Source organism: Brienomyrus brachyistius, chromosome 21 (genome assembly GCF_023856365.1).
Source record: "Brienomyrus brachyistius isolate T26 chromosome 21, BBRACH_0.4, whole genome shotgun sequence".
Lineage (NCBI taxonomy): Eukaryota > Metazoa > Chordata > Actinopteri > Osteoglossiformes > Mormyridae > Brienomyrus > Brienomyrus brachyistius.
The window spans coordinates 18,124,941-18,149,411 of record NC_064553.1 but is presented as its reverse complement, the minus strand read 5'-3'; the positions used below and the strand labels follow the sequence as shown (position 1 = coordinate 18,149,411).

The 24,471-nt window shown below is 46.2% G+C and overlaps 2 protein-coding genes across 2 annotated transcripts; both read left to right on the top strand.

Moving 5' to 3' along the window:
* Positions 1–8,875: 8,875 nt before the first annotated feature.
* Positions 8,876–16,902, top strand: LOC125717145 (lysophosphatidic acid receptor 5-like). Its single transcript, XM_048990117.1, has 4 exons — positions 8,876–9,124; positions 9,227–9,491; positions 10,957–11,091; positions 16,211–16,902. The coding sequence occupies exons 1-4, from the start codon at positions 8,876–8,878 to the stop codon at positions 16,900–16,902; spliced, it is 1,341 nt and encodes a 446-aa protein (XP_048846074.1).
* A 4,771-nt stretch (positions 16,903–21,673) lies between these two features.
* lpar5a (lysophosphatidic acid receptor 5a) lies at positions 21,674–22,971 on the top strand. The gene has a single exon (XM_048989577.1). The coding sequence runs from the start codon at positions 21,690–21,692 to the stop codon at positions 22,605–22,607; it is 918 nt and encodes a 305-aa protein (XP_048845534.1). The 5' UTR covers positions 21,674–21,689; the 3' UTR covers positions 22,608–22,971.
* The last annotated feature ends 1,500 nt before the right edge of the window (positions 22,972–24,471 follow it).

The window sequence follows — 24,471 nt, the reverse complement described above, 5'->3', positions numbered from 1 at the left end:
TTCCAACCAGGGAACATCCATTAGCCACCTTTCCGAAAATGAGCGTTTCATCGTCTCTGTAAAGGCTTTTCTGGCGGGTCGAAACACCAAAAAAATCACTTAGTGGTCTCTGTTTAGACAAGGTAAATGTGGGCGGCTTTCCGCAGCCTTTAAAAAAGGTTGAGCAATTTAATTTGGCTACTTATTTGAGTAATTTATGCACTCAGGCGAAACATAATTTTTCACTCATCATTTTTCTTATTAAGGGTTTCCTTTCCCGAGTTGTGGTAACTAGAGATCCAGTAGAAAGGTACGCTTCTGCGCCATGAAGTCTGAAAACTGTCACACATTTTACTTTTTATCCCACGCATGCATACTTGCATGCCACTTATGCCAAGCCCTGGTTATACTACACCTGTAATACATTTTCAAGACATTTTTGTTTTCTTTTTCCAGTTATATGCTATAATGGCAGTACTAATGTTATCATGCAACAATATCTACACAGTTTGCACATTTCTCACAGTCAACACTCAGTTATTTTTATATTGCTATTTTCATGCACTGAAACACAACTTATACCTTGTAATTACTTTGCTAACCTATTTGGTCTCTGTATGTCCTCAGATGTAACGTGACTTAGCGTTTCTGTATTAGGCTAGTTCAAATACAGTAGTACCTATTTGCTTTTGAAAGTTAAGTTGAAAGTTCATTAAAAATATTTGCATATTTTTATGCAGTTGTGCATCACTTCAATTTATTATGTGCATTGATTGAAGTAAATACTGGGATTACAGGCAACTGAATCAGTACTAAAATTCAATAGCTATAGTCATACATGTATGCAGACCTGGATTTCCAATACTGTTGCACGTTTCTTACGGTCAATACTCTTATTTTTATTTTGTTACTTCTTTGCTTTAAAACATGACTTATTCCTTGCGGTTATTTGCTAACGCTGGTCGCTGTGTAATCTGAGTAGATCTCCATGGAGTTGCAATGTATTTAAAAGTAAGTTTGCATGGACCTTTTTTTGCGGGTTTTGTATAAGCGGCTACATCGTCAGATATAATGTGACGTACTGTGGCCTGTCTGCATTAGGCTAGTTCAGAGTAACTATTTGCTTTTGAAAGTTAGAAGTTAAAAATATTTGTATATTTTCATGCCATCGTGTATCACTTATGTGCATTGAATGAAGTGAATACTGGGATTACAGGCTACTGAATCAATACTAAAATTCAGTAGTTACAGTCATACATGTATGTAGACCTGGATTTCCAATACTGATCAAATCAAAGACTGTTAATGAAATGGCAGATTGTAACTGTACTGAGAGGACTGTGGAAATGAAATAGAAATTAACAGCAGTAGAAGACAGATGTATCCATTTGTAGAAATAGGCTATTATTACTAGGCTGCTTCAGAAAATCAAATATGATGTAATTCTATGCAATCAAAGATTGTTTATTTATTCTGCTTATGGTTTTCTGACCAACTTCTCTGTGGTCACTATGGTCACTGTACAGTAGAACCACTGAACCAACTGTTGCAGTGAATTCGTTTTACTGGTAACAGACTGGATGCACAATATGTATTTCTTCCAAAGAAGAGCTGAAATGTTGATTCATCCAACTACAATGCTACTACACAGTTTCCACTGTGTGATGGTCCATCCCACATGCCTCAGAGTTCAAAGGAGATGATGGTGCTTCTTAATACTTTTTACATACGGTTTGCTGTTTGCACAGGAAGTCTTTATACTTTCGTGAACAAAATGCAACAAGGCATTACTTGATTTCATTATTAAATAATGCTTTTTGTGGCACAGAATGTATTTTGTGCTTGTTGCAAATCCTACAGCGCAATATGCCACATGAAACTCTGTTGCTGTATTTTTTATTTTATTTTACTTATTTTTGCACTGACTTGTCTCTTTGTAGAAAACAAATGTGTAAATAAATGTAAAAGATAAATATATGTAAAAGCAGACTTGCAACAAAAACAAGTTTTCAATACTGCGTAACATCCTTAGGACAGATGTGGTAAATAAACAGAACAGGATGTGGTGTTATAAGCTATAAGCCACCTACAAATGACGAATCTTCTGACCTTTCAGCATCGCTAAAAAAAATTTTTTTAAAGTAAACATTTGTATAAACGTGTAGCGTGTTTTGCGCTGGTAAAGAGGGCTACGGATTATAGTGTTGAAGAACCACAATATAGTTTAAAGTTACATGGGTGGCTGAAACTCTTTTTGTGAAGAAATTTCTGCAAATTAATACTTCATGAAGCTGTCAGGAACAGTGAATATCTACCAAGAAAACTGCAGGAAATAACCCGTTACTACTAACGTGAAGATAGTAGGCTAAACTAAAACGCAAACACAGAGATAAGGACCGTCACGATCTGTCTCCATCAGCAGCGTCCCGTTCCTCTTTTGGCCAGCAGATGTCTCTAATGCCCATCCTGTGCGCATTCGTTAGTGTCTATCCCAGCTGTTTCTCACATCATGTTATGAGTTCATTGTTATGGCCCACACCTGCCCCTTATATAATAGTGTTTGTATGTGCCCCACTGTCCCATCTTTCCCAATTCTAGCATGGCTACTTGTCATAAGTCTGAGCTTCCCGTGGGTCGACATAAGGACCTACTCCCCTCTGTAGTTTCTTTGATAAAGTCCCCTTTCGGGGGTTCCCCTGTGCAAAGACTCCCCTGTGAGGGTTTTAGTCCTCCTCACCACTCCAGACATGACAAGGACTTACGATAAGCATCTGTGTTTGCTGATACATCATTTGCATCATAAATAGCAGGATGTAAAAGTGGGTGGAAGACTTTGTTTTACCATGAATGTCAAGTAACTTAACGTGACTCAATTGCTCAAATTCCCAGGGTTGCAGGTTCAACTCTGCTTCAGCTGAACTGTAAAGTGCGCTTAATGTATAAAGGCACTACAATTTTTTCAATAAATCACTGAACAGTCTACATAGACTAACATGCCACTTTTCATGTTGTAATTATTATTATTAAAAATATTATTGTCACGCCCAGCTCGTACGATCCTCGTGTGTGCCACGCCCCCCTGATTATCCACGTGTGCTTCCCTGATTGTACCCAGCTGTACCTTGTTGTCTGGTTTATTTCAGTCAGCGTCTTGGCCTGGCTTTTGGTCTGTCATTGCTGTTAGTCTGCGTCAGATGGTCCCAATCACAGAATAAACCCTCGTTTGTCCTCGTAGCCTGCCTGCCTGCCTGCCCGCCCGCCCGCCCGCCCGCCCGGCCGAGTGATCGCCAGTAATTTCGGCGCTCATGACAGAATGACAGACCCTAAAGGAAGAGCAGCTTCCGTCACTGAGGAGGACTACAGCAATTACGTTGACCAGCTGCTATTTTGGATAGCCCAGCCCGGCATCCGGGAGGATCCCCTGGCATGGGGTTTCATTAACCGGAGCTGGGATATCCTGGACCGGCTCTCCCTGAAAGAGGATGCGCACTTCGCGGAGGAAGTGTGCGCGAACTTCCAGCGAGTGGCTGAGCTCCGGACAGAGCGTCCACCTTTATGGACTTGGCGCCGCCACCGCCGTGTGCCGGAGGAGGAAAAGACCGACGATCGCCCTGGGGGCGTGCACCCTCGTCCCCGCTTCTCTTCCTGGAAGCGATCGGGAGTGCATCCCGATTACCACGGAAGTCCCCAGCGCTGCTAAGCTGTGTCCTCGGGCAGCTTCCCCCGTCCGGAGAACACGCTGGGCGGCTGCGCAGCCTGGGTAGCCGCCTCCGCTGCTCGCTGCAACCGCCTGGCCCGAGGCGCTCCCTCCGCTTCAAGTGACTGTGCCCCCTGTGGCTCCCGTTCCTGGCCCCACTCCAGTCCCTTTTACCCCTGTGACTCCCCTGCCCTCGCCCCCGGCGAGCCCGACCCCGTCCAAGGGTCGTAATGTCTATGTCCCGTAAGGGGAGAGGACACAGACGCAGGGCTGGGGTCCCACGCACCCACCCTGCCCCCTGGCTCGCCCTCCCTCGCCTGCACTGGGGCTCGGTCGGCGCCTGCGGGTCCCCCTCCACGGCAGAGGAGTCACAGGGATAGAAGGGACTGGAGTCTGCCTTTCCATTTGGGGGGGGTTCGGTCACGCCCAGCTCGTACGATCCTCGTGTGTGTCACGCCCCCCTGATTATCGACGTGTGCTTCCCTGATTGTACCCTTGTTGTCTGGTGCATTTCAGTCCGCGTCTTGCCCTGGCTCCTGGTCTGTCATTGATGTTAGTCTCCGTCAGATGTTCTCTGGTCCCAATCCCAGAATAAACCCTCGTTTGTCCTCGTATTCTGCCTGCTCGATTGCCAGCAATTTCGGCGCTCATGACAATTATTGATTCAAAAAAATATTTTTTTTGAATCCATGTCTCCTTTGTCTCAAGTCACAATTCTGAGACTATCGACCATCCTTAATTTAAAGTCTAAAAATAAGCATTATCTACCATCATGTAAGATTATGGATGCTCTACACTGGAATGTTTTGGTTGGTTCAATGGTTCCACCCTACAGTGACCACAGAGAAGTTGGTCGGGAAACCATAAGCAGAATAAATAAACAATCTTTGATTGCATAGAATTACATCATATTTGATTTTCTGAAGCAGCCTAGTAATAATAGCCTATTTCTACAAATGGATACATCTGTCTTCTACTGCTGTTAATTACTATTTCATTTCCACAGTCCTCTCAGTACAGTTACAATCTGCCATTTCATTAACAGTCTTTGATTTGATCAGTATTGGAAATCCAGGTCTACATACATGTATGACTGTAACTACTGAATTTTAGTATTGATTCAGTAGCCTGTAATCCCAGTATTCACTTCATTCAATGCACATAAGTGATACACGATGGCATGAAAATATACAAATATTTTTAACTTCTAACTTTCAAAAGCAAATAGTTACTCTGAACTAGCCTAATGCAGACAGGCCACAGTACGTCACATATCTGACGATGTAGCCGTTTATACAAAACCCGCAAAAAAAAAAGGTCCATGTAAACTTACTTTTAAACACATTGCAACTCCGTGGAGATCTACTAGGATTACACAGCGACCAGCGTTAGCAAATAACCGCAAGGAGTAAGTCATGTTTTAAAGCACGGAAGTAACAAAATAATAATAGTATTGACCGTAAGAAACGTGCAACATATTGTAGCGGTACTCTTGGAAGAGAGAGCCGCTAATGATACACTAGCACACAAATTACGCTCTTTGAACCAGTAATGGATTTAACCAGCCTTTAAAAAGGCCCACTGTTACCAGTGCGTCCGCTAGAAGCTAGGATGCGCACAAGCACAAACCCGTGAGGGAGGCATGAGGATGGAGGCCAAACCCACCGAGTTATATTTGCCATACCTGTTACATCCATGGTGAGTCTGGACATCCATCACCAGCTCGCTCATACAATCACAACACAAAGAACATGTGCAGCTTGCTCTTTTACCTGCAACCACCAGAAGATGTACACATAATGAGCAAAACTCCCGCATAATCCCTGTTCCCATGATGCACCTCCCACAACATTCATTACAATATGTAAGTACATCTTGTTGCATGATAACATTATTACCGCCGTCATAGTGTATAACGGGGGAAAGAAAACAAAAATGTCTTGAAAATGCATTACAGGTGTAGCCTAAAATACTAAATATAAGACTTATATAGGTGAAGTTTAATATATTCAGCTAGCCAAGTATCGAAATTTTCATTTTGATGTTGAATCCGATAGATGTGAAAAATTATAGAGATTCATCTCTAAAGTAAGCTACGTATAATTTTTTGGGAAATTATTTCAATAATCATATACTACTATGTTAACAAACAAAATAATGAGATAAGTTGCTTTCCACATGTACACTGACGGATTGCAAAATTGACTTGCATGATAAATGTAGACCCAGTTTAAAGAACTTTCACACAAATAATTAACCCTTCCTGCAGGAATAAAGCAGTGACCTTTAAGCATTAATAGGATCTGAATGTGTCGCGTGTCACGCTTCGCCTCGATCGCTGGAGAGCGGGTGATCACACGGGCGAGCAGGCGGGCAGAAAGGCAAGCAGGCAGTCAGGATCGGGACAAAACGAGGGTTTAATTGGGGAAACCGAGGTGCAGGGAACATTAGACGCTGACTGACATCAATGACGGACAACGGGAACAGGTAAGACCAGGACTTAAATAAGACAGGACCAATCAAAGTAAATGGACAAAGCTGGAGACGATCGGGAACGAACACGTGGATAAGCAGGGGGGCGTGGCACACACGAGGAGCGGACGGGCCGGGCATCACATCGCGATTATAAACAAAGTGATAAAGTATTTGCCCCTTTCCGAATTGCCTCTATTTTCACTTATCTGTAACCCTTGTGTATGATTTCCAAACAAAGTTAGGATAATACGAAGGACAACCAGAGTAAAGCCAACACAGTTTTTAAACGACCATTTGATTTATTGAAGGAAAAAAACAATCACCAAGTCCCATGTCCATCCATCCATTTTCCAAACCACTTATCCTACTGGATTTCGGGGGGGTCCAGAGCTGATCCCGGAAGCAATGGGCACGAGGCAGGGAACAACCCAGGATGGGGGGCCAGCCCATCGCAGGGCACACTCACACACCATGCACACCTACAGACAATTTAGTAACCCCAATTAGCCTCAGCATGTTTTTGGACTGTGGGGGGAAACCGGAGGAAACCCCACAACGACATGGGGAGAACATGCAAACTCCACACACATGTGACCCCCCCAGTCAGAGACTTGAACCCAGGTCCCAGAGGTGTGAGGCAACAGTGCTAACCACTGTACCACCATGCCACACAACTGCAATCAAAGACTTGGAAATCAGTCTTTGTAATCATTGCAGATCTATTTTGACCCACTCTTCTCTACAGTCTTATTTTAATTTGGCCACATTGCAGGGTTTAAAACTATTAAATCTCCACTCAAGGTCCCACCACAATATCTCAGCAGGGTTTGAGTTTGGACATTGACTATGCCACTTGAGAAAATTATGTTTGTTTTGTGGACCTGCTCTTGTGCTTTGGATCGATGTCCTGCTGCATGATCCAGTTGTGCTTGACCCTCAAATCAGACTTATGACCGGACATTTTCCTTCAGCGCTTTCTGGTAGATGGCTGAATTCATGCGTCCCTCTGTTATGGCAAATCACCCAGGCCCTGAAGCAGCAAAGCATCCCTGCACCATCACACTATGTCCACCGTCTTTATGCCAGATGTAGCAGGACCCTTGTCTTCCAAAAAGTTCCACTTTTGACTCACCATCCACAGCACATTCTCCTGAAAGTGTTGGGGTTAATCAAGGTGCTTTTTTTGATGAGTGTTAGACGAGCCTCTTCTTCTCGTTAAACAGGGGGTTTTACAGTGCATCTCTCTCATGGACATAGTTTCTTTCTAATGGTGGAACCATAAACACAGACTTTAACTGACCTGAGAAAGGCCTACAGTTCCTTAGATGCTCCTCTGAGGTCCGCTGTGAAGTCCCTGGTGAGTTTTCTATGCGTTCTTGGAGTTATTCTGCTAGGCTGGCCACTACTGGGCAGATCTGCCACTGTTCTAAGTTTTCTCCATTTGGAGAAGATGGTTCTTCCGGTGGTTCACTGGAATCCAAGCGTTTTAGAAAGTGCTTTGTAACCTTTACTCAACTGACATACATTTCAAGAACTTGCATCCTCAGTTACGGTTGTAGTACTGAAGACCTCTTTTTTGGTCTCATCTCGAAATAGACTTTATTTTGACTCGGTCTTATCTCAATTTCAGAGATAGAGTTTTTAGACCAGTCAAAACCTCAATACTTATCACAATGGCTTAATATCTGCTTGTTAATCCTCACACAAATACAAAATGTGTGATTTTCACCCCCATTAATCTCAGGCTCGTAACTTTGAATAGGTAAAACGTACTGACATGAATCATACTGTATATATTACTTGAATTTACTCGATCTGGTCGTTCAAGTTGCAATGCTGTGCACTAAAATATTCTAGAGTAATCATGTGCACATATTTTAAACATTATTCATGAAGAAGTACCCGTAATAATCCTTAAATCATAGACACTATTCACATTAGATGGAAAACAACGTGCATATTTGCTTCCACAATGATCCACGCACTACCCTTCTGGGAAAACAAACATTTATTTTATAATTTATTTATTATAAACCTATAAATAAATGGATCAAAAAAGACTCAAAAATGGGCTGGAGTTCTACTAGAAACAACAACAAAACACAGCATTGTATTTATTAGGAAGGCAATTACTTGATATTTTCGCAGTATTTATTCAGAGAAGTTTGTATATGTATGTTTAATGTCAAGCTCCATCACATCATTTAAAATAGAATGTGCCCATCGTATAATTGGAACACTGTCACACCTGCAGGGGCGGGGCAATGCAGCGGCAGGCGATTACCACCTAATCGCTCCGTTACTTAAAAAAGAGGCAATCTGCGTAATGTTGTGAAGTACTGTTGCCATGTTCATGCGCACTACTGAGCGCTTTCTTGTCTATTGTCTTTCCCGCTTGCCCTGCCCTGCCTTCCTCGCCTGCCCTGCCTTCCTCGCCTGCCCTGCCTTCCTCTCCGTTCCTGCCTGCCCTGCTTGCCTTCCCTGTCCTGCCTCTCCGATCTACCCTCCTCATCTCTCCCATTCCATCGTCACCTCGTCTCGTCCCTGAACGTAGGACTGACCTTCCTGGATAACAACTCATGGAACCCGACCCGACTTCCCTTTTGGATTTCCCCACTGGCTTTTGGTGCATCCGCCTTGTACAATAAACCTGTGTTGCTCTGCATTACAGGGTCTGTCTCTTCCCTAGTTTCTGGGCACTACAGAATACTTCTCCAGAACACCATGGAGCCCGCGGAGCACCAGAGGCTGCAGCAGCAGGTAGACCAACTAACCACACTCGGCGCCCGGCTCCTGGAGGGACGAGCGGCCCAGGCCGACTTACCAGCTTCACCTCCCAGAGCTTCCGTCTCTATACCCGTCGCGATGCCAGATAAGTACGACGGCAACACAGATCACTGCCAAGCTTTCTTAATGCAATGCAGGCTTTACATTGAGGAACACCCCGAGCACTTCACAGAGGAGACTGCCCGGGTGCGTTTTGTGATCTCACTCCTCACTGGTCGGGCACGTGACTGGGCGACAGCACTCTGGACAGGTGACAGTCCACTCCTAGTTTCGGTGCGTGATCTCCAGCAAGCATTTAAGGGGATATTCGATCACCCCGCTGTTGGACGCAGCCTGGGGGAGAGACTGTTCGACATAAAGCAGGGACCTCAAACTGTCGCAGAGTTCACTCTAGAATTCCGGACCATCGCAGCGGGGCTCCGCTGGCCGGAGGATTGCCGCCACATTATATACCATCGTGCCCTGAACCTGGAAGTGCAGGACGAGCTGACGTCCTGTGGGTCCACACCGCCTTTTGAGGAGTTCATTGGACTTTCTGTCATGCTGGACAACAGTATCCGGGAGCACCGTCGCAGAGCCCCAGTCTGATAACTGCACCCGTCTAACCATTTGTCTGGGAGGAACACGCTGAACCCATGCAGCTGGGATGCGCCCCGCTCACCTCCGCAGAATGCCAGCGGTGCACAATCAACGGGTTGTGCCTTTATTTTGGAGAGGCAGGACTCATCCTGTGCACCTGCCCTGTCCAACCACCGCAGCACGAAGCGCACCTAAAGGTAGGCCTTTCAACACTAGTGGGGATTTCACTAGCCCAAGTGACCGTTCCAGTGGTGATAACCTGGGGGGAGTAGGACGGCAGACGCGCGCTCTGGTTGACTCTGGGACAGCGGGGAATTTCATGAATCTAACCCTAGCCCATGAGCTGTAGATTCCACTGCAGGTTCTTTCCAACCCCATTGCGGTGCTAGGTGTTAGTGGAAAGCCGCTGCCAGATAGACAGGTGAGCCATCATACCGGTCCAGTCACACTGCAGGTGGGAATGTTCCACGTGGAGACCCTAGACTTCTTGGTTCTTCCCCAAATAAAGGACCCCCATATCCGAGGTCACCTGTGGTTGAGGGATCACAACCCCAGAATTGACTGGATGATGGGTGAGATCACCGCCTGGTCACCTTGCTGTTTTAGTCAATGTGTAGTTCTGCCTTGCTGTGCCTCCTCGATCGAGAGCCCCGAACCAGAAGACCTCACCCAGATTCCGGCACACTACTCAGACTACCAAGACATCTTCAGTAAGGTGCTCTCCTTCTGACTGCCCCCACATTGTGAGTGTGACTGCGCTATTGACCTCCTCGAGGGGTCACCATTTCCCAAGGTTTGTCTCTACCCGCTGTCAGTGAAAGAGGAAGAGGCCATTGAGACGTATGTACGAGAGAGACTCAAACAAGGTATCATCCGCCCATCCACCTCCCCAGTCACTGCAGGATTTTTTTTTGTAAAGAAGAAGGATGGGGGTCTCTGACTACAGAGCCCTCAACGCGATCACTGTGAGATGACAGGAACCCCTGCTGTTAATCCCCTTGGCACTTGAACAGCTCCGGGAAGCTACCATATTCACCAAATTGGATCTCCGCAATGCCTATAACTTGGTGAGTTTCGTAAGGGGGACGAATGGAAGACGTCTTTCATCACCAACACGGGCCAAAATGAACCGTTTGTGGTTGTGTACATTGATGACATCTTGATCTACTCCCCGTCCTTCTCTCACCATGTCAACCGACAAGTTCTCCAGAGACTCCAAGAGTACCACCTCTTTGCAAAAGGGGAGAAATGTTCCATCAGACCCAAGTGCAGTTCCTGGGTTACATCATTCGACCTGGAGAGGTTGCCATGAGAACCTCTTCGAGGTCGAGGTAGACACCTCGGAGGCCGGGGTCAGAGCCATCCTTCTCCAGCGGAACCAGGTAACTGACACCCAACACCCGTGCGCGTTCTTTTAAAAAAAAAACTGTCCCCAATAGAACACAACTACAACGTGGGAGACAGAGAGCTGCTGACTATCAAACTGGCGCTAGAAGACTGGAGGCACTGGCTCAAGGGGGCACACCACCCCTTTCATGTGTTTACCGATCATCGGAATCTCGACTACCTACAAGGTGCGAAAAGGCTGAACCCGCGCCAAGCCCACTGAGCTGTGTTCTTCACCAGGCTTGACTTTGAGGTTACTTACCTTCCAGGGAAAAAGAATGTTAACCCTCTGCGCTCGAGTGTGTCGTCGGCGACGCGGCATACTTTTCGTGTCTATTTCAGTTTATATCTCGCTGAAATCTTAATGTAGAATCATGAAAAAAATGCTGCTAAATCCATAATCTGTCTTCTTTTCAAAACGGCAAAAAAGTAAACCATGTCACCTTTCTTTGTTTTACCGGCATCGGGGGCGTCTAGTGCCGCCCTCACCTGAAGATCGCTATTCGCATTCTAAATAGTCGCATTTCCGCGTATTCAAATCACATTCGCATGGGAATTTGATGAACAACGCAGCAGTGAAACGTGGTCCAGATACATCCCCAACAGCGCCATAAAGGGGGGGGGGGGGGGGGGGGTGTGGCCAGGTGTGAATGGCTCATGCATACACATGAGAGTTAGACAAAAGTGTCTGCTAAAAATATACGCTATTTAAATGACACGTTGTGATACAAATTCGCAACTTTTACCTTTGACCTAATCACATTCCTTTCCTTTTCACACATTTACTAATCTACATCTGTCCATTCCAGGTACATCTCTCCAGTTCCACGACCACAACACTTTTCACTGCTGCCTAGTGTCATGCCCGGCTCGTCCGCTCCTCCTGTGTGCCACGCCCCCTGATTACCCACGTGTTTTCTCCCGATTGTACCCAGCTGTATCCAGTTCATTTGCTCAGTCCTGTCTATTTCAGTCCGTGTCTTACCTGAGTCCTTTGTCCGTCATTGATGTTGTCAATGTCTGTTTCCCGTCCTGCTCCGGCTTCCCCTAATAAAACCCCGTTTTCCCCGTATCCCGCTTGCCTGCCTGCTCCTTACCCGCACGATCGCCCGTCTGCTACACCCCGATCGTGACAGAATGACGGACCCCAAAAAGAAGCGGAGGAGACGGAGAGTCCCGCAGGGGACGATCCGTCTCGGCGCCTGCTCGCTCTCCAGGCTTTGGCTCCCGATTGAGGACGAGAGGGAAGTACCCGCCCTACCTCCAGCCCGGAGGCTGACCACACGCGACCCCGATCCCGTGTGGAAGTACTGGTTCTCCAGTGAGGACGAGGACGAGGAGCCCTTCCTCTACCCTTACCCGGAGCCGGAGGCCTTTCTTCCGCCGTCCGTTTTCACGGACATCGCGCCGCCTCCTGCCACCGCCAGGCGCCAGCGGGGGAGAAGGAGGAGACCGGCGATCGCCAGTACGGAGGACCTCCCTCCGTTGCTGCCGGCGGACCCCGCTCCCGTGCGGCCGCCTTTGCCGGCGGACCCCGCTCCCGTGCGGCCGCCATTGCCGGCGGACCCCGATCCCGTGCGGCCGCCATTGCCGGCGGACCCCGCTCCCGTGCAGCCGCCATTGCCGGCGGACCCCGCTCCCGTGCAGCCGCCGCCGCCTGCGCAGCCGCCTTCGCTGCCCCCTTCGCCTGCTGCAGCTCCCGGGCCGGCGCCCCCTCTGCAGCCACCTGCAGCTCCCGGGCCGACGCCCCCTCTGCAGCCACCTGCAGCTCCCGGGCCGGCGCCCCCACTGCAGCCACCTGCAGCTCCCGGGCCGGCGCCCCCACTGCAGCAACCTGCAGCTCCCGGGCCGGCGCCCCCACTGCAGCAACCTGCAGCTCCCGGGCCGGCGCCCCCTCTGCAGCCACCTGCAGCTCTCGGGCCGGCGCCCCCTCTGCAGCCACCTGCAGCTCCCGGGCCGGCGCCCCCTCTGCAGCCACCTGCAGCTCCCGGGCCGGCGCCCCCTCTGCAGCCACCTGCAGCTCCCGGGCCGGCGCCCCCTCTGCAGCCACCTGCAGCTCCCGGGCAGGCGCCCCCACTGCAGCCCGCTCCTGTTCCTGACCGCGCTCCTGTTCCTGACCGCGCTCCTGTTCCTGACCGCGCTCCTGTTCCTGTCCCGGCGCCCCCTCCGCCTGCAGCAGCTCCCGAGGCGCCCCCTCCGCCTGCAGCAGCTCCCGAGGCGCCCCCTCCGCCTGCAGCAGCTCCCGAGGTGCCCCGAATGACTTTACTTCCTGGCCCCGTTCCTACTCCCGCTCTAAGTCCCTTGACCCCGGTTCCCGAGGAGGTCCCCGAAGACTCCACCGCAGCTCCTCCCTCTCTGGAGGTGGAGGAGCTGGAATGGGACCCCTCGGGGACAGAACTTGTAACCCCTTGTCCCTCGTCCCGGCCACGTCGACCCCGACCTAGGGTCGGCCTGTCTGTGTCCCGCAAGGGGAGGGGACACAGACGCAGGGCTGGGGTCCCGCCCGCCCTGCCCCCTGGCTCGCCCTGCCTCGCCTGCGCTGGGGCTCGGTTGGCGCCTGCGGTTCCTGGCCCTCCGGGTCGGCTGTCGCCTGCGGGTCCCTCTCCGGTGCCTCATCGCCCTGCCTCGCTCCCCTCTCCAGAGCCTGGTCGGCCGCCTGCGTGCTCCCCGACGGCGGCTCCTCGGTTGCCTGCGGGGCCCCTACCTCCGGCCCTCCACCGGACGTCGCCGCCTGCTGCGGCTCCCCCCTCCTCCGGGCCTTCGCCGTGGGCCCCTCCTGCTCCCTCGTCCCCTTCCCCGGTGCTCCCTCCTGCTCCCTCCCTGGCCCCTCCGCGGGTCCCTCGCCCTGTCTCCTCGGCCCCTTCTCGGTCCCCTCCGGCTCCGGCCTCCCGGCCGTCTGCGGCCCCTCCGGCTGCCGCCCGTCGCCCGCTGGGGCTCCCACGGGCTCCCCTTTGTTCCCCCGCCTTCTCTCCCTTCTCTCCTGCCCTGGTCCCTCCTTCGTTTGCTTCCCCTTTCTTTGTCCCGCCTGTCTCTGCTCCCCCTCGCTTTGTTCCTCCCGTCTCTGCTTCTCGTCCTCCTCTGTTCCCTTCGTTCACTCCTGGTCCTTTTGTTCCTCCTGTTCCCGCTGTGTCTCCCTTCCTGATCTGTCTCTCTGCCTTCCCGGCCCTTTGTCAGCTCCTGTCTCATGTCCTGTCGCTTGCCCTGTTCTGTGCCTCGGTCCTGTTTCCCGTCTCTCGTTGATGGTTCTGTTTTTTTGCTCCAGGTCCCGGTTCCCGTGTCCCGTCCGTCGCCCCCTTCTTTGGCGCGCTCGGAGAAGCGCGCCTTTGGGGGGGGGGGGTTCTGTCATGCCCGGCTCGTCCGCTCCTCCTGTGTGCCACGCCCCCTGATTACCCACGTGTTTTCTCCCGATTGTACCCAGCTGTATCCAGTTCATTTGCTCAGTCCTGTCTATTTCAGTCCGTGTCTTACCTGAGTCCTTTGTCCGTCATTGATGTTGTCAATGTCTGTTTCCCGTCCTGCTCCGGCTTCCCCTAATAAAACCCCGTTTTCCCCGTATCCCGCTTGCCTGCCTGCTCCTTACCCGCACGATCGCCCGTCTGCTACACCCCGATCGTGACACCTAGCACAACTGACACACTGATAGCATTATTATTATCAAATACTTGACCAATTTTCTTAATAGAAATCAATATATCTGGAGTGCTAATTTGTGGAAGAAAAACAGGAAACAGACTGTTAGTTAACACAGTTAATATACAGACTTTTTATGGGTAATTCTACTGCTGTATGTTATTTGATCCATAAATTGTTCTTATTAGAGTAATTTTTTCACTTGCACGCACACATGACAGAGTGCTGAAATATATTTAGCTGCAACAATATGATCCAATTTATACACGAAAATGAAACCCACTTTGGTTTACTAACCACTGGAACTTTGACGTGATGAGAGAACTAATTAGCTACAAAGCTAAACACAGTTGCAAAAGCTCAGAATAGAATGCTTTGCAAAGCTTCTCAAAGATGTGCAGCTGTCTGTTACCTCTTGAAAGCCTCATGTCTGCCTGTCTGCTCTGAGAAATTGTGCATTGCAGCCTTGCCACTTGCTGATTTGCAGGCATGCCCTGCTTGAGCAGAAAATGGGGAGATTTTCTGCTGTATATGAGAACCAAGTCTCCAGCTGAAATTTCTACAAAAGAATCAAAATATTGTAATTTAGTCATGAAATTCTAAGTAGTTTGATAAGAAAACACAAGTTATGCCTTCACCGCATATGTTTAAGAACAGGAAAAGAGAGGAGAGTGATAATATCACATGACCTGGCCACCCGACCTTCTATTTTGGAGAAGTATGACAAGAGAGTGAAGGAAAAGCCGCAAGTGAGTGGTCAGCAAATATGTGGGACAACTGGAAAAGCATCCCTGGAGGCCACCTCATGGAACTGGCATAGAGGAGACAGTAGGGTCAGCCAGGCCCTAAAGCAATTAGGGTTAATTGAGTTTCTCAAGGGCTCATTGCAGGTCACTTTGCCAACCCAAGGATTTGAACTGGCAACCTTGTCCCAACCCACAAATATAACACTTTTCTGGACAGTGCATAATTCCATATATGTTATTTTATAGTATTGATGTCTGTATAGTTTTTCTAAAATGTATAAAACAGTACAAATTAATCTATGGGTAGCTGTGTCCAAGCTTTTGATTGGCAAGGTATACCTCAGCTAATGCAATTTAACCAAGCTAAACAGAACTGAACAAAAACAAAAAAGATTTAGGATTGGAAATGGCAAAAAATATTGAATTATCATTGCAATATCAGCTGCAGTAACATTGGTTTCATAAACTGCATTACCATTTTCAAAAGAAAACGAAAATATTGAAAAGGTATTATCCTTGTAGTCTAATATATTACATACTATATAATACACAAATAAAATATAAATGTAGTTAAATATATTCAACTGGCCGGCAATCAGTTAACCAGTTACTTTAAACATTGTGTGCTTGCTGCTTGCAAAGGCCTAACATTTCTAGTTCTTGGCTCCTTTTTTGTGGTGGTTGCCGGTGGTGCTTTGACAGAGTGATGCATTAGTTTGCATAAACTGAGCACTTTTTCCTGTTAGTCTTCACCCTCAGCTAAGATGCTGCTATATAAAATTGCCACAGCAACAAAGGAAACAGGAAGCTGACTTTATGGTTAACAGAGTATCTGCCGAATGGGCAACCGTGGAAACTGAAAATGAGAAAAATATCACTTGTTATTTCTTTTTCAAAGAGACCAGCGACCTACAACATGACTCTTTCGTAGTTTTGCTGGGACTGCCACTGAATGCACTGTCACTGTGGATCATTGTCTGCAGACACAGGCTCCGGGCGGCCAACACCGTCATCATGGCCAACCTGGCCGTCTCGGACCTTCTCCTGATCCTCTCTCTGCCCCTACGCATCGTCTTGCACATCAAGCCCAGTAAGATCTTGATGAAGACCCCCTGCCAGCTGATGACCTATTTATTCCGAGCCAACATCCTGTCCAGCTCCTTCTTCATCACCTTCATCAGCGTGGACCGCATGCTGGCTCTGGTCTACCCACTGCGCTCTCGGGTGGTTCGCTCTCCCAGGACATCAGGGATCGCTTGCGGTGCCGTGTGGTTGCTGGCAATGACGTACAGCATTTCTCATGTATTCAAGTGGGAATCATTCTATACCTGCATTCCTATGATTAACAGGTGTAACATGGGTGATTTTAACAAGACCAAAAGGGATGAGTTCTCAACACCCTTTTTTGCGTTAATCCTATCGGTTTGCCTGCCTCTCATGTTCATTGTCAACGTGATTTCCACAGCCAGAGTTGTGTGGAGCCTAAACAATCGTCAGATGGACCTGGCTGGGTACAGTGTGAAAAGGGTGATGTTGATTTCCCTTGTCAATGTGCTGATATTTGCCCTCTTTTTGCCGTTCATCGTCATGTTGCTATGGAATCTTGGAATGGAATGCCCTTGATGGAATGTCAGCATGGACACACACAAACAAAATTGACAATTTATAGATGCCAGGTTATCTAACTGCATGTCTTTGGCCTGTGGGAGGTAAGCAGAGTACCTACGGGAAACCAGCCCAGCACAGGATACATATCCCATAGAGTGGGATTCAAACCCACAAACCTGTGGAGCAACAGTATTACCTGCTGCACAATGCTACCCGAAACCCTGGGCTTTGCCTTTCATTTACTCAGTATATTTACTGATGATACAGGTTATTTGTTTTTCTTTTAATGATTTTTTTCCCACTTATTTCTGCACTGCCTGCCTGTCTGGAGACATTTTTTTGTCAAATAAGTGTGAAATATATATTTATATAAAGCTTATTTGCAACTAAAGAATGACTCTCTTGTTCATCTCTTTGCTGACACGTACCACGAAAGAAGACATGTTTCATTTATACTGGGTAACTTCCTTGTCACAGATGTGGTAAATAAACAGAAGAGGATGTACAGCTATTCACGGCCTCCGAATGCCAAACCGCCACCTCGTCGCTGCTGGCCTTTCATCATCGCTCAAAAGCCTAAAAATACCCAAAGAATACTTTTGTATAAATGTGCAATGTGTATTGTGCTGGATATAAAAGCTCCAGATTGTAGTATTGTTTTTTTTAGAAGGTTATTAAAGCTACGTGGACGACTGAAACAGATTTAAAACATTTTTTCAGAGGAAATTTCAGGCTAACCTTACAATCAGTGAGGAGCATGTGCTGATTACAGCGCGTTGCCACACCAATCACACAACAGACCACCTCAAGGATGAGAACCTTGCAATAGGTGATACCTCAGCACCACACTGGTCAGAAGTGCCAATCCTGTCATCTGAAATCTGGAGGACCTGCTTGCAAAGCTGGATGAAGGTTACTGTCATACCGAGGAGAAAGGAATTGCCGGTTAAGGGCCTTGTTCAGGGCCAAATGGAGTAAAATCACTCTAGGCATTCACAGGAATCAAACCAGCAACCTTTCAATTGCTGGCACAGGTGCCTAGGCTCAGAGGCATCACTCCACCTTAGAGACTAAATGGGGGTATTATTTATCTAAAAAATTGACTCTGACCTTTTGAAGGAGTAGACAATATCTAGCGATATAAACTCAGAAAAAAAATGTAGTGATTCAGAAACTTACTCTTACTTTTTTTTCATTGCAGACAGTATGAACCTAAGATATTTCATGTTTTGTCTGGTCAGCTTCATTTTGTTTGTTAATATACATCCATTCCTGCATTTCAGGCCTGCAACACATTCCAAGAAAAAATTGGGACAGTGAAGAATTCGCCACTTTATAATGTTGCCATTCCTTCTCACAACACTTAAAAGACGTTTCGGTACTGAGGATACCAACCGATGCAGTAGTTCGGGTGTTATTTTGTCCTATTCCTACTGCAAATGTGTCTTAAGGTGTGTAACAGTATGGGGTCAAAGTTGTCGCATTTTCAGATTCAATGTTTTCCACATATTCTCTCTTGAGGGCAGGTCAGTACTGCATGCAGGCCCAACCCAGCACCCATATCCTCTTCTTCTGCAGCCTTGACTTTGCAATGTTGGTTTGGAATTGTCTTGTGGAAAAATGCATGGAAGTCCCTTGAAAACATGTCTTGACAACAGTGTATGTTGCTCTAAAATCTGAATGTACTTTTTTGCATTAAAACTGCCGTCATAGACGTGTAAATTACCTTTGCCAAGAGCACCGGTGTCAATTCCTTCCAAAAATGATTCGGAATACGGATTCGTCTGACCACAATACACATTTCCACTATGCAGCGGTCCATCCCAGATGCCTCCGAGCCCAGAGAAGTCAATGTCGCTTCTGAACATGGTTAACATAAGGCTTTTTTTTTGAGCTGTAAGGTTTTAAGTGGCATTGAATGTGACTCCATATTAGACTGCTTGACAAAGGGTTGCCATAGTAATCCCTTGCCCGTGTGGTTATATCAGTTATTAATGAATGGCGGTTCTTGATGCAGTGCCACCTGAGGGATCAGAGATCATAGGTGTTCAGCTTAGACTTACACCCTTGCCATTTATGCACTGAAATTCCTCCAGATTCGTTGAATCGTTTAATATTATGCATTGTAGAGGAAGAAATATTCAAATTGCTTCCATTTTTTTTCATCAACATTGTTTTTAAACATTTCAATAATTTTCTCACACATTTGTTGACAAACTGGAGATCCTCAGCCCATCTTTGCTCCTCAAAGACTTAACCTTTCATAGATACTGTTTTTCTACCACATCATGATTACGTCATTACTATAGCCCTCAATTGCCCCTGTTCCAAGTTTTTTTTGGAATGTGTCGCAGGCCTGAAATACAGGAATGTGTTTATAATAACAAATGAAAGATGACCAGACAAAACATGAAATATCTTGGGTTCCTTCTGTCTGCAATAAAATAAAAGTCAAAGTAAGTTTCTGAATCACTGCATTTTTTTATTTACATTATCCTTACTGTCCCAAATTTTCTGATTTGCGGTTGTAAGATAGTAACTTAAAACCTATAAATTAAAACTGGAAGACATATAAGGACTAGAGTTTTCTATTACACTACTTTTCTGTGAGAGGTTTGTATCATAAATGGCAGACTGTGAAAGATTTTGTTTTACCATGAAAGTTAAATAATTGAACATGACTCATTGCTCACATTCCTGGGGTTGCAGGTTCAAACTAGGTTCAGGTGAACTGTAAATTGCCCTTAATTTCTGTAAAGATATTATCATTTTCTATGGATTTTTAGACAATGTAAACAGACACACATGCCATCTCTCATGTTGCAATATTGGGGAATACAAATGGTTTTCGATGTCTGTTTCCACCACTGACACGTTCTCATAATCACAATAACTCAAAAAGTATTAGACAAATATTTTTGGAGCTTCCAGACATATTGTATTGGTGAAGGTCTGAACCTAATCAAATTTTGAGACTAATTGCACAAAAATTTAAGCAACACCAGATAGTGGTAGCAAAGTGAAGGGTGACCTCGGAAGATGTTTGATCTTGTGAACATGATAACTAAAAAAGTATTCAATGGTCTTATAGTTCTAGATTTGACCTTATTACCACTTCACAAAAAATATTATGTGGATGAAGATCTACATCTAAAACTGAAGCAACAGCACTAGATAGCAGCAAAGGACGGAAAGGGCAGCTGCAGAATACACTTTATCTTGTGAACATAGTAATCTCATCTTGTCTTTGGGGAAAATGCATGACAACACATGGAGAACATGCAGACTTCATACACATAGAGTTGGAGTGCACCCTGGTCCCAGAGGTGTGAGACAACATTGATAACCACTGCACCACTGTGCCACCCACAGAATTATTACTAAATTTATTGAATAAAACTCAACTTCACATTCCTTGAGATGCTTCCTCCATGATGACTCCTGACCCAAGGAAGCAGTTTAATCATATTATGCTAAAATGTAATATGAAGCTCTGTTCAGATGGGGTTAGTTCTACCTATAGGGGTGTTTAGTATGTAGCTTGTTGAGTGATTTGACTAGCTAATTCTGATGGGATACGAAACTCATTTTTTAATCATACATCGACTGTGTGACTGCCCATGCTGCCCCCTGGAGCTTTGCCTAATATAATATTCTAAGCATGTTTTAAAGCCCTGCGACCTGGGACATGGTTTCCCAGCCCTGGCACTAGTCACTGCTGAATTTCAGGCACAGAGAGTAGGGGATGCCTGAGCGTAATTACGGTTACAGTTTTGTTATACTCTTGTCATTTTTGGGCAGATTTCATTGTGCCCCTCCCCCAACCAAAATTTACAAAATATCAGAATATGTAGAAAATGCCAACAAAATACTGTATAGGGTGGCATTCATGTAATCTATGGACAGTTTGACAGTATAAAAAATTAAATAATGTCCAAGTTAAGTGTAGGGAATGCTAGAGATAGAAGTTGGGAGTGTGGAGGAACGGGGATTAGACTGGGAGTGACTGGGTGGTCTGGGGACTACATTCAGGAGTGAAGTTTTGGAAGGGGGGGGGGGGGGGGGCGAACTACCCAGGGCCCGGCCCTCTTGAGGGCCCCTATTTCAACTTTTTTTTATTTTAGTAACAAAACTCATAACAAATGTCCACTCCAAGCCATTTTTATAAGAATTTAAGTTCAAATATTATAATGTTTAATAATATATCTTAAATTTGGCTGATCAGTCCCCCTGCATGATACCCCGCTCCCCCGATCAGCGAATTTTATCGACAGTGACCCCACCTCCACCCTGATCAGTAAGTGTTACTGCTGGCACCCAGGCCTTTCATTAACACATTATTGATGTTTTTAATTTCCTCACATTTATCTTTCAGCTCCAAAAAATTGGACCCCTGGGGGGCCCCCTACCCATGTCAACCTAGGGCCCCCATACAAGTTCGGGCACCCCTGAATACATTGTTGTCATTGCAACAGTATCTAGATTTTTTTGGTTTTGTTTTCACTTGATATCACTATAGATATTCTCGATTCACTGCAAAATAACTATCAACCATCCATAATGTTCTTTTTTTAGAATAAAGACATCTAGCAATATGTAGGATATTGGGTCCATTATATTCAATTGGTCCTGACTGTAGAGAAGTTGGTCAACAAACCAAAAAGTGAAGGAGGACCTTAACAGAGATCTGGAAGATCTAGCCTTGAACTTCCTGTTTCCTCATTATCACACTTACGTGGTGGCCCATGCAGACAGAATCGTGCCTCCCTCCAAGCCTCACAGACTTCAGAAGCCAGCGAGCGATGCCCAATGAAAACGAAACTCAGAATTGCAGCAAAGACTTCAGATATCCCCTGTTCTCCGTGATCTACAGCATGGTCTTTGCCGTGGGCCTTCCTCTCAATGCCGCTGGGCTCTGGATCTTCATCCGCAGACTCGGTCTGCACACGGTCCCTGTGATCTACATGGCCAACCTGGCGATGTCAGACCTCCTGTTCACGTTGTCATTGCCTCTGAGGATCATCTATTTCATCACGGCAACGTGGCATTTCGGAAACACAGCCTGTAGGATCGAAGGGATGCTCTTCTCCGTCAGCTTGTATTCCAGCTCCCTCTTCATCATGCTCATCAGTGTGGATCGCCTGCTCGCTTTGGTCTATCCTCTACGCTCTCGGGCACTGCGCACTCCCACCATCGCTTGGCTGGCCTGTGGTCTGGTTTGGGGCATGATCCTAGCCCTGTCTGTGCCCGTTGTCATCAACCACAGGTACACTTGGGACAGCAATTGCAATGTGTTCCGCTGTTTTGAGCATTATAGTAAGGAGGAGTGGATAATTGGCTTCTATATTCTCCTGGTGGTCACAGTGATGGGGATTGCCATCCCCTTCACCATCATCCTGGGCTGCACACTGACGGTGATTCGGAAGCTGAGGACCATCTCCTCCACGATGATGGATAAGAACCAAGTTATCTGTATATTCATGGCCAATCTTTTCATCTACTCTATATGCTTCATACCGTTCCATGTGGCTTTCATCCTATTTGGACTGCAGAAGGTCAAGTGGGTCTCTTGGACCACAGACTTCTTCTTCGCCCAAACCATCACCATGTGTCTAGCCAGCACCAACAGCTGTCTGGATCCTCTCATCTACTACATCACGACCAAACAAATCAAGAGAAGCAACAAAACAGAAGCGAGCATGATGACAACAATGACCTAGTAAGAGACACTCATTAAACACTTAATATTTACAATGGAGATCGCCATAAAAGATGTTTTTGCATTTTCATTATTTGTCATGCAGGTTTTCTCAGTAGAAAGTGCCCCAAAAGGGTATAAAGCAGAAATATAGTTTTTGTTCATGTAACTTTTTTGTAATGTGTGTAAGCCAATTTCCTTTCAAAGCTATTATCTTGTATATCTGTATTTTTGCGCAGTTCCATAAATTTCACAAAATTATTTGTTAGATATCTAAGAAAAGTTTGCAAGAAGCAATCAATAATCAGTTATCTTCTAGTGCCATGCCTGCATTCATTACCATTGCTTTGTTTCCCAATCCTGGTGTTGTTATTGTCTGATTCCATGACTGTCTATGATTGATACCAGTACAATAAACTTTGATTGCATATAATAAACTTTGATGCTTTGTGCTGCAAAAGCATGAAAATTATTTAACAAAATGAAAAGTTAAGCAGAAAAGACTATGATGACTATCGTGTGTGTCTGTTATTCTGCAGTGTGTCAGGTATCTTAAAAACATTTGGATGATTTCTTTTCTCTGGGCTGGTTCAGGGAGCTCCACTGTTGACTCCAGGGTTGGAGGTTTGAGTCGTGCCTCTGCTCTGGGTGTGTGTAGTTTGCAAGCTCTCACCCAGCTGCACAAAGCCCAGTAGCCCAAAGACACGCACTTTGATAAAGGGTTGTCTCTAAAATGCCCATAGCATGTGTATGTGTATTATGTGTATTACCATATTTGGCTTTGCAGTAAAGGGTACGCTGGAGCAGGATGCAAAGAGAGGCATCAAAGCAATGCAAATATACACACAGAAAGGATGCCAGCATGAACCAAAGTGAAATCCCAGACATTTCAGCCATTTTTGGGTCCCAAAAAGAGGAGGAGTCAATGAAAAGCAGGACACAGGATCACCCTAATATGCATCACATCGCATACTTCTGCCTCGTTGTGACTGAGGTTGGCTCCCCCCAAGCTAACCCTGACCGAGGTTGTTTTTATTTTATTATTTGTCCCTTTTGCAATCAAAGATGTTTAGTAACAGGTTTAAGGTAGCAACGTAATTTTCATAGTGTCTCAAACCTTCCGTGGGATTGCGCTGAGCACCTCCCCACCTCTGAGAGTAAAGTGTTTCATCTGCCTCATCCATGTCGCTTGTGCTTTATTTTTTTTTCATGATTCCCAACCTTAGGCAGAGCTGCCACCGACTGCTATGCAGACTGTTTTTAGAGAAGTAGCACAGAGGTGGCTTCACTACTATATATAAAACACCATATGTTCTTTGCATGAATATGCATGAAGTCAATTGGAAAGAGTCTAAATATTGCCAGAGAATGTCTATAATGTGTCATTTATCTTTTGACTTTTGCTGGCGCGCAGAAAATATAGTGCTTAAAAAGAAAATGCATGACTTGCAAAAGTGCGAAAAGGAAGTGATGATGAGGAGATTGTGGGACATCAATAAGATTTCTCAAATGTACCATTCCAGAGCCTCCTGTTCCAAATTGAGCACATTATATAGTAAAATTGGAACTTGAATACCTTATATTAATATGCTATTTTGTAAGTAGTTTATTGCTGAAAGTGGATAGAAATATTTAGTAAAAAGGTTTGAAAAAATTAAAAGACTGCTCTATATTTTTTACCAATCTGAATTTTTAAATCTTGGTTTAATCCTGGTTCTGCTACACTGCATGGCACAAAGGAAAGAGCTAAAGAGGAAACACAGTGGGGAACAACAGATGCTGAACAAGACATCGGGGCACAAGACTAGGCACAATTGGGTGGCATTGAAAGCAGTTTGGCGAGTCCTCCAGACCCTGGAGAGCCGTAGAATAGATGTGGAAAGTGG

Bases quoted from the DNA above. Each gene is read 5' to 3' on its own strand.
- LOC125717145 (XM_048990117.1), top strand. From the start codon at position 8,876: ATGGAGCCCGCGGAGCACCAGAGGCTGCAGCAGCAGGTAGACCAACTA. The intron at 9,492-10,956 runs GTATCCGGGAGC...TGTCCCCAATAG, and splicing joins TTCTGTCATGCTGGACAACA to AACACAACTACAACGTGGGA. The intron at 11,092-16,210 runs GTGCGAAAAGGC...ACTCTTTCGTAG, and splicing joins GAATCTCGACTACCTACAAG to TTTTGCTGGGACTGCCACTG.
- lpar5a (XM_048989577.1), top strand. From the start codon at position 21,690: ATGCCCAATGAAAACGAAACTCAGAATTGCAGCAAAGACTTCAGATAT.